Raw genomic sequence first — 16,255 nt, forward strand, 5'->3', positions numbered from 1 at the left:
GAAAGAAAGATAGGAGGGAAGCCAATCGAAAAGCTCCGGAGAGCGGGGCAAAAAGGAGAAAAGCGAGAAAATGGACGGGGGGTTGGTTGGGAGCATTAGAGCAAACGAGGCTTATGTGCTCTTTTTTCCACATGCGCGCGGGTATGGTATTATATGCACGAGAGCGAGAAAAGCAAAAGGGTGGCGGGAAAAGAATTGCCAACACTTGGCTGCTGTTGGTGTTATTCCGCTCAACAGGGCGTTCGAGTCTTCTTTGCGCATCGCCCTCCTTTTTACGACTCTGGCTTTTTTTCCTTTCCGCTTCCACGCTTGCAGCGCATGTATATGTATGTATGCATGAATTAAAGCTCTATAGCGGCAGTAAACGTCGACTTCGGCTACCATACCTATACACGAGTTGAGCATCGCCAGTGGCAGGTGGACATGGGTCTGTACGACTTCTGTTCTCTCTTTCGTTAGGACACGGATGAGCAAACACACGTACGCGCTCGCTGAATCGAGCAGCGGAAGAAAGAACAGGGGAGTGAATAGAGCGGCGTCAATCGGCATGTGTCTGTGCTTGTACTTGTCGGTGAGAAGTAGGCCACAGGACGAGGGCTCTTAATTAACCCTTCCCCCCTGTGCTCGGCGAGCAAACGGCTGCTCTCGGTCAGCCTTTTCATGTTTGCTCTCTTTTTTTTCGTACGTGCGTGCAGCTGTACATTGGTATATGGGTTAACGCGTGGGTGGATGCCAATTGGGTAACTTTTCATTTTACTTTCATTCGTAAGAGTATACTTTATCAAAAGACTAGAGTTGAGATTTGTATTTTCGTAAATTGTTGATTTTTTTCATTCATGATGAAAAAATGCTTTGTACTTTGGTAACAAAAAAAAATAAAATAAAATAAAATTTAAAAAAATAATGGACCTCTGCATTTATCAGAATACTAATTTTTGGTCATTTTTAATGGATTGCCAATGTGACAATTTTGTGATAGACAGTCAGAGAAGAATGTGATTGGATCTCATGTATGTCCATGGCAAGATTCTAAGACTGTACTGATTTGGCTACGACACCCAAAGTTTCTATAGCGAAAAAGTATATATTAGGAGTCCAAAATAACAGCTTATAACATTATACATGATTAAAAATTATTTTCAACATAATATATGTTCACTACAAAGTTTCCAACCATGTTTTAATCTCTGTGTCGAACAAATCGACGCTCGTACAAACTTCTTGTTCCCAATGTAGCCTCCAATATTTCTGTCAAAGACAAATCCACTACCTCGAAATCAAATCCAATAACCGTACTTTTGCTCCATTGCCTTGGTTACTAAACGCATTTTAACAACAAATCGATTCCAAACCACAAACTCGCATCCAATAATAACAAAAATAAGAAAATTCTTCCTGATTCCAGCACTACCGTGGCAGCATGAAATCCCTGAACACCGGCCTGGTAACGCTGCTCAACTACGGCAAGCACGTGCCACCCGCGGTCTCGCACGTGACCCTCGCCCACGAGATCGGACACAATTTTGGCTCGCCTGTAAGTTTGTATGCATCTTTTATCTCATTTTCATGCATAAAAACAATAACAAATTCAGCACTGCCTCTGTGTAAATATTGTAATAAGAAGATAAATAGTTAATAAATAACAAACAAATAAACAAATTAAAAATGAAGCCGTTTGCACATATGAACACTTTTAAGTAGTACGAGTCCGAGTTCGGTCAGACGTGCGTTCAATCTCACTTGCCTGCAAGTTTGTTAACATCATTCGTCTCATTTTTATACACAAAAACAATGAAAAAGTAAACAATGCAAGAAACTATTGTAAGGAAAGGAAAAAAATAATAAAAGAAATCCCTTGGGCGCACAAACGAGCACTTTAAAGTAGTACGAGCCCGCGTTTGGTCAGACGCACACTCAACCGCCCGCTCCTGAGAAATCTCCAGCGAGACGCCGATGGTAACACGTAGGTAAGTACAAGTGGCAGTAGAGGACGAGGAAGTGGAAGAAAAAGCCAACGGCCCCCGCTGGAGCGGAAAATCTTCGCAATAGGACGAAATAGCAGCCATTGTCGTGAAAGAGCTCGTTCCGCGCGCCATAGCAGTGCGTGCGCGTGATAAGCGCGTTAAGAAAGAACAAAAAAAAATGCAATGAAACGAAGCTCGTACGAGAAACCATTAAATTTACAGAGTATACAAGTACACACTCGTGCGGGACCGGGTATGGGTGCTGAGACAACGAGTTATTAAACCCCCACCCGAGCGGTGACTACACCCCAAACTGTATCATCCGTAGCGTATATAATAAACGCGAGAGTTGGATGCTTCTTAATGCGGGCCGTTTTACCGTACGTTTCAGCACGACCCGGAGCAGTGCACGCCTGGCGGCGAGGACGGCAATTTCATAATGTTCGCCCGTGCGACGAGCGGCGACAAGCGCAACAATAATCGCTTTAGCCCATGCAGCCTGACCGCCATCAACCCTGTGCTCAACACCAAGGCTCGCTCGCCCAAGGGCTGCTTCACCGGTACGTATACACACGTACATTACAGGATCTCTCTCTCTCACCCACATGTGTCACATTCTCGTGTTTACTTGACTTTCATTCCAAGCGTACGACTTTGCATGCGTGTGTGCGTGTGTACTCTCGACAGTATACGTGTACACACCCGTATGGCGTTCGGACACAGTTACGGCATTGCGGAGCGTGGTCGTCGTCGTACACGCGTTTGTCTGAGCTGGAGCTAGCACACGCAGAAATGGCCCACTGCCTCTGCCACTACACTTGGAACTAACGGTACCTCTACACGGGCAGCAGTTGGGAGGCTCCATTGTGCAGTCCTGATTGTGCGAGTTTATTTCGACAAATAGCCCATGACCCGAGCGAGCGCTATACCTTATGTGTATACACGTGTACTATTACGCTGTTGTTGTTGTTGTTGTTGTTGATGCTGATGCTCTTCTGTGTGCCCTTGTGTACACACACACGTGTGTATATATGTGCATACACCCTTTGCTCCGAGCAGTGCCGTTGTTATCGCTGGATTGGTGGAAAGGGGAGTGTGTGTGTGCCATGGCACATATGGACGTGGTTGCAATTCTTTCCATTTTCTTGTACGAATTTGTAGTATTATGGTTGCAGGAAGTGGGATTTTTTTCCACAATAGTTTTCAACAAACGTGTTTTTTGTTATTTGTTTTGTAGGAAAAATATAATATTAAGGATCTACAACGGTGTACCGGAAACGTATACATTGTATGGACCAAGGAAACAAGTATATTCGGGTCGGTCTTTACTAATGGCGAGTTTTCTTATTTCTCTGCTTTGAAAATAATTTTTCTTTTTCATAAGGAGAAAAGAGTCGATTTCTCGTAAGGGGATTTGCCAGACGATATTAGTTGAGAAATGTTTTTCATGAAAAGAAATAATTGATTTTAACACAATCCAAATGATAATTGCGATTCCTCTCGAAGCAATGCATCCCAGCCAATCGAAATATTCCTCGTAAAACAGCATTTGTATAAATACCAAACTTAGTAAACGATTGTAGTAAAATATGGAAAAAAAAAAAAAAAAAAAAAAAAAAAAATAGAAAATAAGACACAATGAGCTCTGCCATTGTATTACATCTCCTCACCATGATTATATGTATGACAAGCAAAACGAAAACGGCAGTCACGATTAAGCAGCGGTGCAAATATTTGCGCGCTCATTCGATTCGCTTACATTTTTATTTACCCGATTCGCGTTTATTTGCCCCGTCACGTCGTCATGTATAAACACACGCGCCCACCCATATTTTTCCCCCCCTCGTCTCATCCATTCTTAAAATAAACGTAGCGAGAGTTTACCTATATGGGTACACACAGCCTAAACGGAATACGGGTGGGAAGGGTCGAGATTGAGCAAGCAAGAAACTCAACGGTATACGTATATATAGGTGTTATATATACCAACGTCTTTTTCAATGATCCGGCGTTGTTGCCTGCCAGGTTTGCTCTCGGTGCCTGCACGTGTGGTCCTCGTCTCCTTTTCTTTCGAGATTCAGGGGCGACGAGAACTGCTCGCTCCATCTCTGTACTCTTTTATGCATCGTGTATGCGAATGTGACAAGCACTGGCACCTATGCTGTCGACTTTTGTCGTTCCTTCTTACCTTACTTGCGCGAGAATTTTATAAATCGATGGGGGAGAAAGACGGATGCAGGTGGTCGTCTTTCCGAGTTTCGCTGAGGTTGCATTCGCTGCGTCGTGGGGTCGCCTTTTCCCTCCTGGGATAGACACGGTCTGTTTGCTGGACGAGACTTGGAATCGAAATGAGCTCAACGTATCGTAGTAGCTTGTGCGATGGCATGAAGTGATTTTTCGTGTTAATCGAGTATCTTGGCTAATCAAGGAAATCAATACTGTTAAAATTGTATCGTTAAAAAAAAACAACATTACTTTGAAATCACATGTAGGTACGTACGTGTTGTGCCTCGGGCAAAATATTTATGCTTGAGAAAATAGACTTGGCTAAAGTAAAAGTAGCAACAGTTGCATTACTGATGGATGAAATTGCAATCGAAGGATTTATTTGATCACTTGAGAAAGCAATGCAACTTTAACGTGTCCTCGATTCCTTTTTACAACAAACTTGTATACCAATCACATTCTTGCGTTTCCACCATTATCTTGCAAAAACGCCCCAAGTTGGTAACAATCGTAAAAAAAAAAAAGCTTGAATATATATCTTTATTTTTTTAACAGAGCCACAAGCCTCGCTGTGCGGTAACGGCGTGGTCGAGGACGGCGAGGAGTGCGACTGCGGCTGGGAGGAGGACTGTCGGGACTCGTGCTGCTTCCCCCAACGGCGCTACCCACCCGCCGAGGAGGTGCCCTGCACCCTCACCCCCGGCTCGATTTGCAGTCCCAGCCAGGTGAGCTTTTTCCACCTGTATGTGTGGGCTGGGCAACTGATTTATTTCCAGATCGTTATTTTGAGGCAAGGAGCTGTGTCGCTCGAACTGGGAAATTGTATCTTCGGTTTTTCTCCCCTCGTCCACCTCAGGGACGATTGGTATCGACGCGACCGCTTGTTCGGCTTTACTTTTTGCCGACCGAGGAAGGAAAACCCTCGCGAAACTCGTACAATTATATTTATTCCTTTCTTACTAAACGCGAGACTTGCTTATTCGTGGTCGAGTCCATCGTTTGTTCGTGTTTTTTACCGGAGTAAGTAACGGGTGGGTTGACATTTTACGAGCGACCGCGTACAATAGTAATAATAATGTTCTTGCTCCAGCTGGCGGGCGATACGTTTAATGTAATAGCAGGGAAAGGGAGACGCATGGCGTGCGAATCATGGGTGCGTAAATCATCGCATGGTGAACGAGCATGCGGGTAGAGGCGAGCCAAGTGTGCTCGACTGCGCGCAAGAAAAAATGTACATGCGACCGGAGCACGCTCGGCTGGCTCGGTATTTGCAGGTGTATTAGGCAAACTCTGGGAGAACGGGGAGGGGGGTTGCGTATTTTATTCATTCATTCGTTTGTACTTTGGTTTATTGAAAGAAAAGGTCCGTATTAATAGAATTATGGTGTTCGAAATTCCTGGTGTAGCGATGGATTTGGTTTTATTTGTGAAAATTGGATAGAAGAGGTTTTTTGAGCCTTCGTGTATGAATCAATAAGGACAAGGGGTGTCCTGCTGGCTGAATAAATTATTACATTTGTTGAATAGTAAAATTTTTACAGTGATGTAAATACTTGAGAAAATATAATTTGATTACATGGTATTTCCAGTTAGTTTTTTTGCAAATTGTAAAGGCCATCGGATACAAAATACTGCTATGAATACAAAATTTATCCTGTTGTACACTTTTACAGCGTTGTCTTTTTATTTTTATATTTATTTTTCCACCCCCTCTCGGTATAGAAACAAAATTGATATTTTATCTATCCATAAGTTCAAAATGTTTACAGTAAATGTGTACATTATGTTGAATTTCAACAAATTCTCTTTTTTATTATACTTTTTTTTTCGTTTTATTTTGTTTTGTATTTTTTTATCATTTAGTTACATTGAATTTTTTATTCGTACAAGTAGAAATTGTATTACACATTTGTAAGCTTATCCGAAAATTGCGAAATACATTTATTTAAATAGATACTATTCAATCTGCAATAATTTACTCACTAAGAATATTTTTTCTCACTTTTTTTAAACAAAAGAAGCAAAAAAAAAATGTTGTGATGGTGTTGTATTTTATAAAAACTGAAACGTAAAGTTTTTTGTAGGTCAAATCCAACGGAATTATAAAAGTTAAAGTTGTTAAGGAGTTTCCTTTGCATTTCCATGTACAAGATACTAATTATTGATGGAAAATTCCACTTTTTACGAAACACCTATGTCAAATATCAATAAAAATGTTTTTTTTTTTTTTTGTTTTTTTTTTTTTTTTTTTTTTTTGTTTTTTTTTTTTGTAAAATATTTTGAACAATCCCTTTCGTTTGATTCACTGAAAAAAAAAAGAACAATACAATCTTCAATCTTTTGGAAAAAAAAAAAAAAAAAAAAAAAAAAACTTGTCGATGCACGTGTCTTCACGAGCAATTAGTCCGAAAGAGCGTCAAAGAAAAAACACAAGGGCACCACCTGTTCAACCGATCGATCACAGCGAAACGAGGAGTAACCAGCGGCGTCTCGCTTTTTAATTGTTCACAGGGCCCGTGCTGCACGACCGACTGCAGACTGAAGTTCGGGGAGAAGTGCCGCGAGGACAACGGCTGTCGGGACGCGAGTTTTTGCGACGGACGTACCCCGTACTGTCCCCCCTCGATCAACAAGCCCAACAAGACCATCTGCAACAAAGAGCTCGTTTGCTTCATGGGGGTAAGTCGTTATTGCACGCTCCGGTGCTTCCACCCATACATACATATACGTGTATACACATTGTGTACATGCACATACATACAGTGACTCGTTAATCGCTCGCGCTTTGCTGTTTGCCGCGTATGATATCTATACATCGCGAAAATTTAAAGCTCCGACGCCTGACGGGTTTCCGTGCCGCCGGTGATGTGATCATCAATGCGCGAAAGCGTGCATCCATGGTTTTTGTTCGAAACATCGAGCGTGGCTAATTGCTCGTCAACCCAATAGGAGTAATGGCTAATCCTCCTTTATTTTTTTAAAATATAAAAATTTGAATCGCGTATTTTATTGTAACTACACTGGGGGCACAACCATCTTGGAATACATGTAATGGATTTTTATCTCTGCTGCACCCAATGGCATTATATTTTTTATCCATTTTACTTTTGCTTTTCGCGTTACAATATTATTTTACGCGTTGGGATGTAGGGACGTCCCGTTGATGTTAAAGGTATAACTGATACATCATCAACAATATCTTGCGTAAAGCTGTATAGCGTACAAGTAGTCCTTGCCCAACACTGTAACAACACGCAGAGCAGTCAACTCTCGAAAACTCGCTCTCACCCCTAGAATCCGGAGAGACCAAAGCCCCCGTTAAATTCGCAATCGCGCAAACCGTGGCCCGCCAGACAGCCGCAAACCCTCTGAAAGTTTAAACGCGCCCTCCCCCCCTCTCTTTTCGTATAATCACGCTAACTCTTTTCTCTCTTTTTACGTTCGCAGGAGTGCACAGGTAGCATCTGCCTCGCCTACGGACTCGAGTCCTGCCAGTGCATCCCCCTGCCCGACGACCCGCCCACCAAGGCCTGCGAGCTCTGCTGTCGCGTGCCCGGAGAGAATCAGCCGTGCCTGTGAGTTTTTTTTTTTGTTTCTTTCCATTTTGAATAACAAATCCTAAAGGACGAAAACAAAAAAAAAGGCGTGTATACACGGTCACCACCATAAATAAGAGACACGAAGGCGTCACGCCCGAGAAGCGACGTTGCTCGTCGCATTAGATTGGCTTATCGCGCGTGTAGGGGGAAGAGGCTGCAAGCTCGGGTCACTGTATACATATGCACTAACCATGAGCTATACGAGTCGGAGGACTGGAAGGAAAAGCTTGAAGAAACAAACGGACAAACATAAGTTAGACCTAAACAACGAGGCGCGATAAAAAAAAAAAAAAAAAAAAAAACATAGAGCGGGGAAGGTTCTTCATAAACCCTCGTGCCGGTGAATTGCCCAAATCCGCGAGATAAATCAGTCGTAAGCGCACGGGTGATTCATACACGCCCATCAGAAAATACGCGCGAGTTGGGAGGTATAAGGAGGAAAAAGAAAAGAAAAAAAGTCGAGTGGCTCTCATGGAATTCTGGACGAAAAAGGGGGGGGGGAGAAAGACGCTCGTCGAGTCGCATGATTTCCAGAAGTGAGTAGGACTTGCGTCAATTTAATCGAATTCTCCGCGCAAGGAGGACCGTCACAAAGCTCGCCCCCGCTGAACTTGCTGCACTTGGACGTAACCTGATTAAGACTCCCACAGACAGACAGACAGACAGACAGTGTGCACCGAAAGGCTTGGACGTACTTATATCCTCCTACTCCTCCGCCTCGTCAAATGCGATTTCCTCCCCGCTTACCTGCAGTCTTGCTCTCGTCTCTGGGTCCTATAATCAAATAAATTCGCCAAGTCCGGATTTTGTCCGCAAGGAGGAGGAGGAGACAAAGTTGCCTTCCGTTTTCGAGCACAGAGGAAGGGGAGAAATACTCACTCCCCTGGGTTTTGTGAAACGGAGATGGCCACGTGTAAGGTACACACACATGCATCAGGGGAGCGCAGGCGTCGATTGCCCGGTCGTGGGAAAAGAGGTGGGATGCGCGCCGGATATTTTTGTATTCAAAGGGGGGAAAAGTCAGCCGATCGATCGGTTCTTCCGGCCGAAGGAACTCCCTCCTGAGTCCTTCCCCCCCCCCCCCCTACTGCATCCGAGTTGGGCGTCCAAATGTTTTTCAAAGTCCAAAAGCGACGATTGGCTTCTCTCGCATCGCCGGAGAGGCGATTTTCGGTGAACCGGTAGCGCGTGAAAAACCACGCGAGTGCCTTCCACCCACCGTGGCTGTTTTTTTTGTTTTGTTTGCGGTAACAAAAAAAGGGAAAAAGTTTACTCGCTCGGTCGAAGCTTTTTGTTTGTTTCCACCCCCGATGGTAAATCGGATGAAAAGGACATTTTTTGCGCCCAAGGGCCAGGTTTATATTGTCATTCGCGTGATTCGCGTTCGGATGGAGCGGCCAACTCTGTTTCCAAGTTTCGGACAATGACGTTTCATTAGGGGACTACAATGGCCCGGACAATAAAGGCCGAGCGCTGATTATTATTTTCCTCTATACGCAACGAACGAAAAAAACAAAGGAATGGAAGCGTCGAACCAAATATCTCGATTTGTGTTTTGAGTAGTTTCTCCGTGTCCATGTGGTATTACGTCTACCTTCGCCCAAAGCTCTTTCGATACTCTTGTGTGCACACAGCTTCCCCTTTGAATATGCGCTCTCTGTCTCGGGTATAGGCAATTTCGAGAATCGGTCGAAGGACTGCTCCGTACAAAAGCCATGGAATTCGACGTACCTCTCAGCTATGAAGTATGTATTGGGGCTGGATGTGCAAACCTTACAGTTGTGAATCCGCCTTGGGAAGTGTAAAGTTGAAAGAGGGGAGAGCCCGGCAAACGTCGCGTCATGTTCCGTGTACATGTTTGCAGGTCGTCGTTCGATTGGAACTCGCCGCCCTACGACATTCCGGACATGTTCGCTAAGCCGGGGACGCCCTGCAACGACTACATCGGCTACTGCGACGTGTACCAGCGCTGTCGGGAGGTCGACCCCAGCGGGCCGCTCGCCACGCTTAGGAAGCTGCTCTTGTCCGACGAGAATCTGGCCACCTTCAAGCGATGGATGTACGAGCACTGGTACGTCAGCTCGTTGGTGCTCATCGCTCTTCTTACTCTGGTGGTGAGTACATTGCCTTTTTTTTCCTTTTCGATACTACATACCATACTGGGGGATTTTACGTATAAAAAGTGGTTTTATTATTGGGGTGTGTCAATAAAATAAAAGATATATTTTGTGGTTGAAGACACGTCAAATCTAAAAATTATTACGATTTTACCTCTACGTGTATATATATATATATATATATATATATATATATATGTTTATGTGCTTTTGGTAAAAGTGGTGATGTATATCTGATATAACTTAACCAAATATAACACCATTCGCTCCTTGTGATAAAAATAATGATCTCTTTCTCTCTACTTACAAGGAATGTGCCTAAAAACTTTTTTTTTAATTATTATTTATTAAATATTAATCATCATTACAAAGTCAAAGAAAATTCAACGAAAGAGCTCAAAATCCTTTTTATGTCATTCAACAAATTTTTAAGTATATGTAATTCGAATATACTCTTTCGATATTTAAACAATCAAGTTTACTTGAAACCCAAGCTTTTAACTGCAAGACCATATTGAAATTGCACTCTGAGCAAGTGTATTCCCGCAGTTTCGTAACTCAATTTGTCTAGTTGAGAATAACATTCCTAAGTAGGTACTCTTACTTGCAACAAACCGGCACGAAGACAAATATTCCGGAGAAAGCAAAATAAAAGAGAGAGAGAAAAAAAAAAGCAAATCCATTCAAGTTAAATGCAAATGAGCCGCAACCAACAACTTTTTTTATATCACTTAACGCTTTATTTGCAGCGTCGACGTAAAAAGGGAAAGAAGAAGTGCATAGACGTTAATAATAATTCTGATAGTAAGTTAAACCGCAAAATTAACGTACGTAATAATAAAAGAGTAAAATCCACAGCTTCGCGAGATCCCGAGTAAACGTAGGATTCGCTACATGTACAAAAGCTGCTTATTTGTGTGTGTGTGTATATATATTTTTTTTTTTTTTTTTTATATTATAGTGCTCTACGTCCGGCTCCTTTTTAATAAGGGCACTACTATGGGCACTTAGCACTTGGGAAAGGGACAAGGAAAGGGATGGGAGGCCTCCCCATCACTGGGAGGGGGGTAGGGGGAATTAGGCAAATTTGCTGCGAGAAGGTCGCCTAAACCCTCCTCGAGGAGCATTGCGTGGTGAAAAAGCACATGTGAAAGACACAGAGGTACTTTGCCCATAAAAGTCGCACTGGCCGGGAATTGAACCACGGTCTCCCGCGTGCCAATCCCCGACCTAGCCGACCGAGCCACCGCGCGCTCGTGTGTATATATATACTTGTATACACAGAGGATGTTCAAGCGAGCGTTTGCTCAACTTATTATAACAGTCCCGCGTAAATGCACCCTCTTCCTCGGGCTCCTCTCTCCTTCTCCCTTTTCCCTCCACTGTAATTTGTAATAATAATGCAAGTTCTTGAATTGTCAGGCAGACGCGGGAACGGAGAGGCCACTGTATTCATAAGACGCCTGCCTGCCTGCCTGTTCTTCTGGTGCTTACCCCCCCCCCTATCATCCCCGACTGCCTCGTTATACGCTAAAAGGGGTAGTGGTAGTTTGCGAAAGTAATATAAAACTCGGTGCTTGGAGGAATGAATAAGCTAGCAAAGAAACATTTTCCCCGTAAAAAAGTATCATTTTCCTTGAGTAAATAGTGGAAAGAAAGACCGTCAGATTTAAAAGGATTTTTCCTTAGCTCTCTTCTTCCTTACTGCCTCCTCGTACGTATACAGCAAGCATATCCCACTCGACGTTTATGTTGATGTCTCTTTTTTTTTTTTTTTTTTTTTTTTTTATATAGGAGCTACTTATTATTTTTTCCATTACTCTCAAACTTGAAAATAACGTCAACTTTTGTAGGTAGGTAGGTATACTTTTTTTTATTTCCAGGAGTCCCCCCCTCCCCCCCGAAGTATTTGAATAAATGACTATGGGGTGCACAACTTGCGGGACAAGTTTGATAATTCGATGAAAATGCGGCGCAGTTGCGAAAATTGTGTAAACGAGTAATTGCCATCCCCGGTATATTACGGGAAATAAGTATATCCTTGTCCCCTTCCCCCCTTGTGACTCCTTCAAAGTGGGTCAAACGCGAGCCTGACGATCCGTACATATACATATATATGTATATACGTGTACACTAAAGTTTCAAACTTTAATTTACTTATATTTAATACTCGCGGCGAAAGATGGTTTCCCAAGATCCGTGAGGGGGGGGGGGGGGGAATTCATCTTTTAATTAGAAAGTATGTACAAAGTTTCGCGCAGCGGCCTCCTCGACGCGTAACTCGTGAAAAGTGTAATTTTCATAATTGATCCCCGTCATTATGTACCATTGAACCTCGGATCTTTTTTTTCGTTTCCGCAACTTTATCGCGCCGATTATACAAGTTTTTTCGATATTACGCGCAAAACCGGAGGAGCTCGCTCGTTGAATGCACATATAGTTCGCGCGATAATGAAAGCCCATTAAAAGTTTGAAAAAAAAAAAAGAAAACGGTTTTCCCATCCGATATTTTGTATCGCCAACACGACCACCTGGAGCATTCAATTACCCGTACACATGAATCAGGTTTGTCGGGTTTTTCCCGCCGATGTTGAATCACAAAAACAATGAGCAAAGTTCAATCGAGCCCCTCGGAGGTGATGTATATCGGCTATAGGCGATCCCTTACGTGGAAAAGTTTTTTCCGATTTACCGTGAAATCCAACCGGCCTACTCCCCACGCCCAATTGAAACTCCAATGGCCCAATAAAAAAAAAAAAAAAAAAAAAAAAAAAAACAAACAATAGTATATGCCACGTGGACGATGATGACGTGTGTCTTTCGCAGGCGATCGTCGTGAGATTGTTGCCGAAACGGGAGGGCAAGAAGCTCAAGTCGGTGACGATAATCCACAGCTCGACGACGGAGACGGTGAGGCTGCCACCGGAGGGTGCGGAGGGCGTGACGGTGCATCCACCGGCGGTGAGGGCGAAGCTGCCCCTCAGCAAGAAAGTTCGGGAGAAGCGTCGCCGGCCCAAGCGTAAGAACGACGCCCACGACAAGGCGGCCAAGGTGAGCAAGAGTCTTATACATTTTTCCCCTTGTTTTTCCACTCGCCGTCCTTCCGACGATGGAAGCGATAATCCAGCTTTATCTCGTCCCCCCCCCTTTTTTTTTCGCTTGCTTTAACTTGACTCCCCCCCTGGTATATCGTCGAATCTAGCTGCGCGGAAAGTAATTCGCCGGGACGGCAGCTCCGAAGGAACACAATACATATTCCCGAGATGGAGCTTAACCGAGCTTTCCCGGGTGGCAAAGTTGATGAAAGGTCTTAGCTCCCCTCCCTTCCCACCGGCGATTGATGGGCAGATGTTACGTGGTTGTTTTTAATCCGCCCCAACGTGGATGGGTGTGTGTGTTTATTTTTGTTTCAATAAATACTTTATTGGGGTATACACGGTCGATCTCTCTACGCGTATAGTATGATCCGCTATCATCTTCCCTGCATCGTCGCTCGATTCGTGCTCGTTATATCCCTGGATTATTGATCGGTATAGGGGTAAGCCTCCGGCCGATCGATCGTCTTTAGTTATTCAGCTTAGTATCAGGTGCTACTCCGTGCACCGAACAACTCAACGGCCACTCGATGCCGATGTATTGTTAATTTATTGATACTTGTGTGCGACGTGTGGTATACGAGTAATGATCGTTCGGTGCATAGGATCGGTATATACAATATATATGGAATCGAGAGATCTGTCAATTTATTTATTTAAGAAAATCCTCCCATCAGGTAAAACGAAAGCGCGTGGTAGCCGCGGCCGTGGCTCAGCAGGCGGGCGTCCAACCCCCGGACGAGATTTCCCGGAAAGCACGGCAGGTGGGCTCGGCCGTCGTGCCCGAGGTCTCCTCGCCTCCCGTCCTCGACGCGACGACGAGCAAGCCTGCCCCGCCGCCGCAGTCGTCGTCCTCCGCGCTCCAGCAGTTCATGAAGCGCAATGCGAAGGACAAGCCGGAAAAAGCCCCGGCCGACAAGAAAAAGTCAAACAGCCAGCAGCAACAGCAGGTGGCCCAGCAGTTGCGCAAAAAAAAGGAGGTGATCGACTACTCGGCAGCCCAAGCCGAGAAGACCAACGAAGCGGTCCCGGTGGCAGTGGCAAGTGGGCCGACGGTTCCGGCGTCGATGCCTGTGGCGCTTCCCGCGGCTAACAACCCGGTGCCGGCCCCAGTGGTCATCGGTACCGTCGCCGGAGCCGATCCCAAGACCAAAGTGCGCTCGTGGCTGCTTGCCTCCCACTGTCGCGTCGACGCGCCAAAGACCGCCACTGCTGTGGCTAACGCTGCTGCCTCCACTGCCGTTGGGTTGCCCAAGAGCAAGAGCAACCCCGTGAACCTCCAGGCGAATCCTGCCGTCGTTTCTACCGGGGGACTGGCGGGGAGGCCCGTTCCACAGACCGGTCGGAGCAATGGACGGTGAGTGCCCTTTTTTTCCACAGCTGAATAAAATGTCCTTTTATCCGGGTAAACCTCCCACTTTCAAGCTAATAATGTTTTACCTATTTTCATGGGACTCACTCGAATGACCATGATTTTCCATAAATAAGGTACCTTTTTTTACGAAACGAATGTTACATCCCCTTAAAAAACGTGACGTTTGTATAATCGCTTTCGAGTATACCGTATATGTAGTTGAAACGTCGCTCCGTACAGTAAAGTTGAAAACCATGTCAATGGAAGAGTAATGGGATTCAAGTGTCTCGAGTACATGCAAAGTATAAAACCCGTGACGCGGAAAAGCGTGTGCACGTCACCTACTTGTAGCGTCACGAATTAGGAGCGTTACGTTTTAATGTCCGTTTAACGGCGCGTTGTGAATGAAAAATTTCCAAACTGTCGTAAATAAACTCCACCGGTTACGAAGACACGTGGCAGTGCTCTTCAAACGCGCATATCGTAAAAAGCTTCCCTTCGAATTTCAATAAAACGTCATTAAAAAGAAAAACTTTTCAAATTCCAAGCCGACCGTCGTTGAAAGAGACCCACTTTGTTTTTTCATCCACCCCCGTTTTGGTCCCCAAGCAGGCAAGTGACGCCCTTGAGGAGGCTGACGGGCTCAAAGTCGCGGAGCGTCGGCAACCTGGCGCGCAACGACACCACCAGCGCGGTGGCGGCAGCCGCGGCGACGATAAACGTCGGAGGAAGCGCCCCGCAGCCGGCGAACCCGCGGACCGACAGGGCCCGGCTGCAGGTGCTGTACAAGCCGCCGTTCAAGTTCACGGTGAAGCTGCGCAAAGCCGACAAGGTGGGCCAGGTGCCGGCCACGAGGAGCTCGAACCAGCAGCAACCAACAGCGGCCCCGAGGACGGGCGTGCTCGTGCGGACCCTCGCCGAGGGCAAGAAAATCAAGAGCAGCAAGGGGAGCGCGGCGGTGGCCAAGGAGCGCAAGCGCAAGTCGAAGCCTAATCGGGCCTCCTCGAAGCTCAGCCAAGCGTCTTGCATCGGCGAGCCGGCCAACTCGGACCTGCACACCGTGCCCTCGGACCTCGAGGTCCTGCTGTCCGAGAGCGAGTTTTTGTTCTCGGACACGTGATCGGCGTCGAGGGCCACAGGAGCCCGGTGAGAACCACGTCGTGATATCGCATTAGTTGTAAGCTTGTAGCCCGCGGTTGTTTGGATTGTCGTTTATTATATAAGATGACCAGTGATTGATGAACGAGCTTTTTTTTCCAGTGATACCGAATTTTGCCAATTTAATTTTTACGATCCAAACTACCGCGATTTCAGAATAGAAGATGAATTGTACATAAACGTGACAGCCGATTTACGGGAATCTCCGTCGATTGCGGTGCGTGTACTTAGTCAAGTGATCGATCGAAACTAAGCTCCCCTAGACTCGTTGTAGATACGAATGAAACTAATAAAGGGAGAAATACTGCCGAGTGCACTCACGTCACGTGTAAGGAAACAAAAGGCAGCGGTGTGAGTTTCGCGCTCTCTTTGTACATACGATGTCTAAGGTTTGCTGTGATTTTTGTATTTTGTTTGTTTCTTTTTTTTTTTGTTCTTTTTTTTTTCTCCTGCAGGCCTCGTGCGCTCTCTGCAGGTAAAAGCATGGGAAAAAACGGGCTCGGAGTGGCGAAAAAGTAAATACAAAATAAGGTGATGTTCCTACGAAAGAGAACAGCCACCCTCAGGACTGTAGGCACGCGCGCGCAGAACTTTTTCATTTGTACTTTGGATGGCCTCTACGTCTTTTGTTTACCCCCAACCCCCGCTCCCTCTAAAAAAAAAATAAAGAAAAAACGAAGAACGTCTGCCCTCTGGCTCTTTCTCTCTTTCGGTTGAATGAAAAGAAACTTGATAAACTGAC

The 16,255-nt window shown here is 45.1% G+C and overlaps 1 protein-coding gene across 1 annotated transcript in view; it reads left to right on the top strand.

Annotated features, from left to right (window-relative positions):
- The window catches only part of LOC106641977 (disintegrin and metalloproteinase domain-containing protein 10), a 94,373-nt gene extending 78,453 nt beyond the window's left edge, over positions 1 to 15,920 (top strand). The window contains exons 9-17 of the mRNA XM_089590750.1: positions 1,406 to 1,534; positions 2,356 to 2,524; positions 4,746 to 4,915; positions 6,702 to 6,869; positions 7,638 to 7,765; positions 9,654 to 9,903; positions 12,733 to 12,957; positions 13,679 to 14,358; positions 14,968 to 15,920. Coding sequence (XP_089446876.1) covers positions 1,406 to 1,534; positions 2,356 to 2,524; positions 4,746 to 4,915; positions 6,702 to 6,869; positions 7,638 to 7,765; positions 9,654 to 9,903; positions 12,733 to 12,957; positions 13,679 to 14,358; positions 14,968 to 15,475 — 2,427 coding nt within the window. The 3' untranslated portion in view covers positions 15,476 to 15,920. The remainder of the gene's footprint in view (positions 1 to 1,405; positions 1,535 to 2,355; positions 2,525 to 4,745; positions 4,916 to 6,701; positions 6,870 to 7,637; positions 7,766 to 9,653; positions 9,904 to 12,732; positions 12,958 to 13,678; positions 14,359 to 14,967) is intronic.
- Positions 15,921 to 16,255: the final 335 nt, after the last annotated feature.

Source organism: Copidosoma floridanum, unplaced genomic scaffold (assembly GCF_036245765.1).
Source record: "Copidosoma floridanum isolate Cflo_tuat_1 unplaced genomic scaffold, Cflo_Japanese_pri ptg000013l, whole genome shotgun sequence".
Taxonomy (NCBI): domain Eukaryota; kingdom Metazoa; phylum Arthropoda; class Insecta; order Hymenoptera; family Encyrtidae; genus Copidosoma; species Copidosoma floridanum.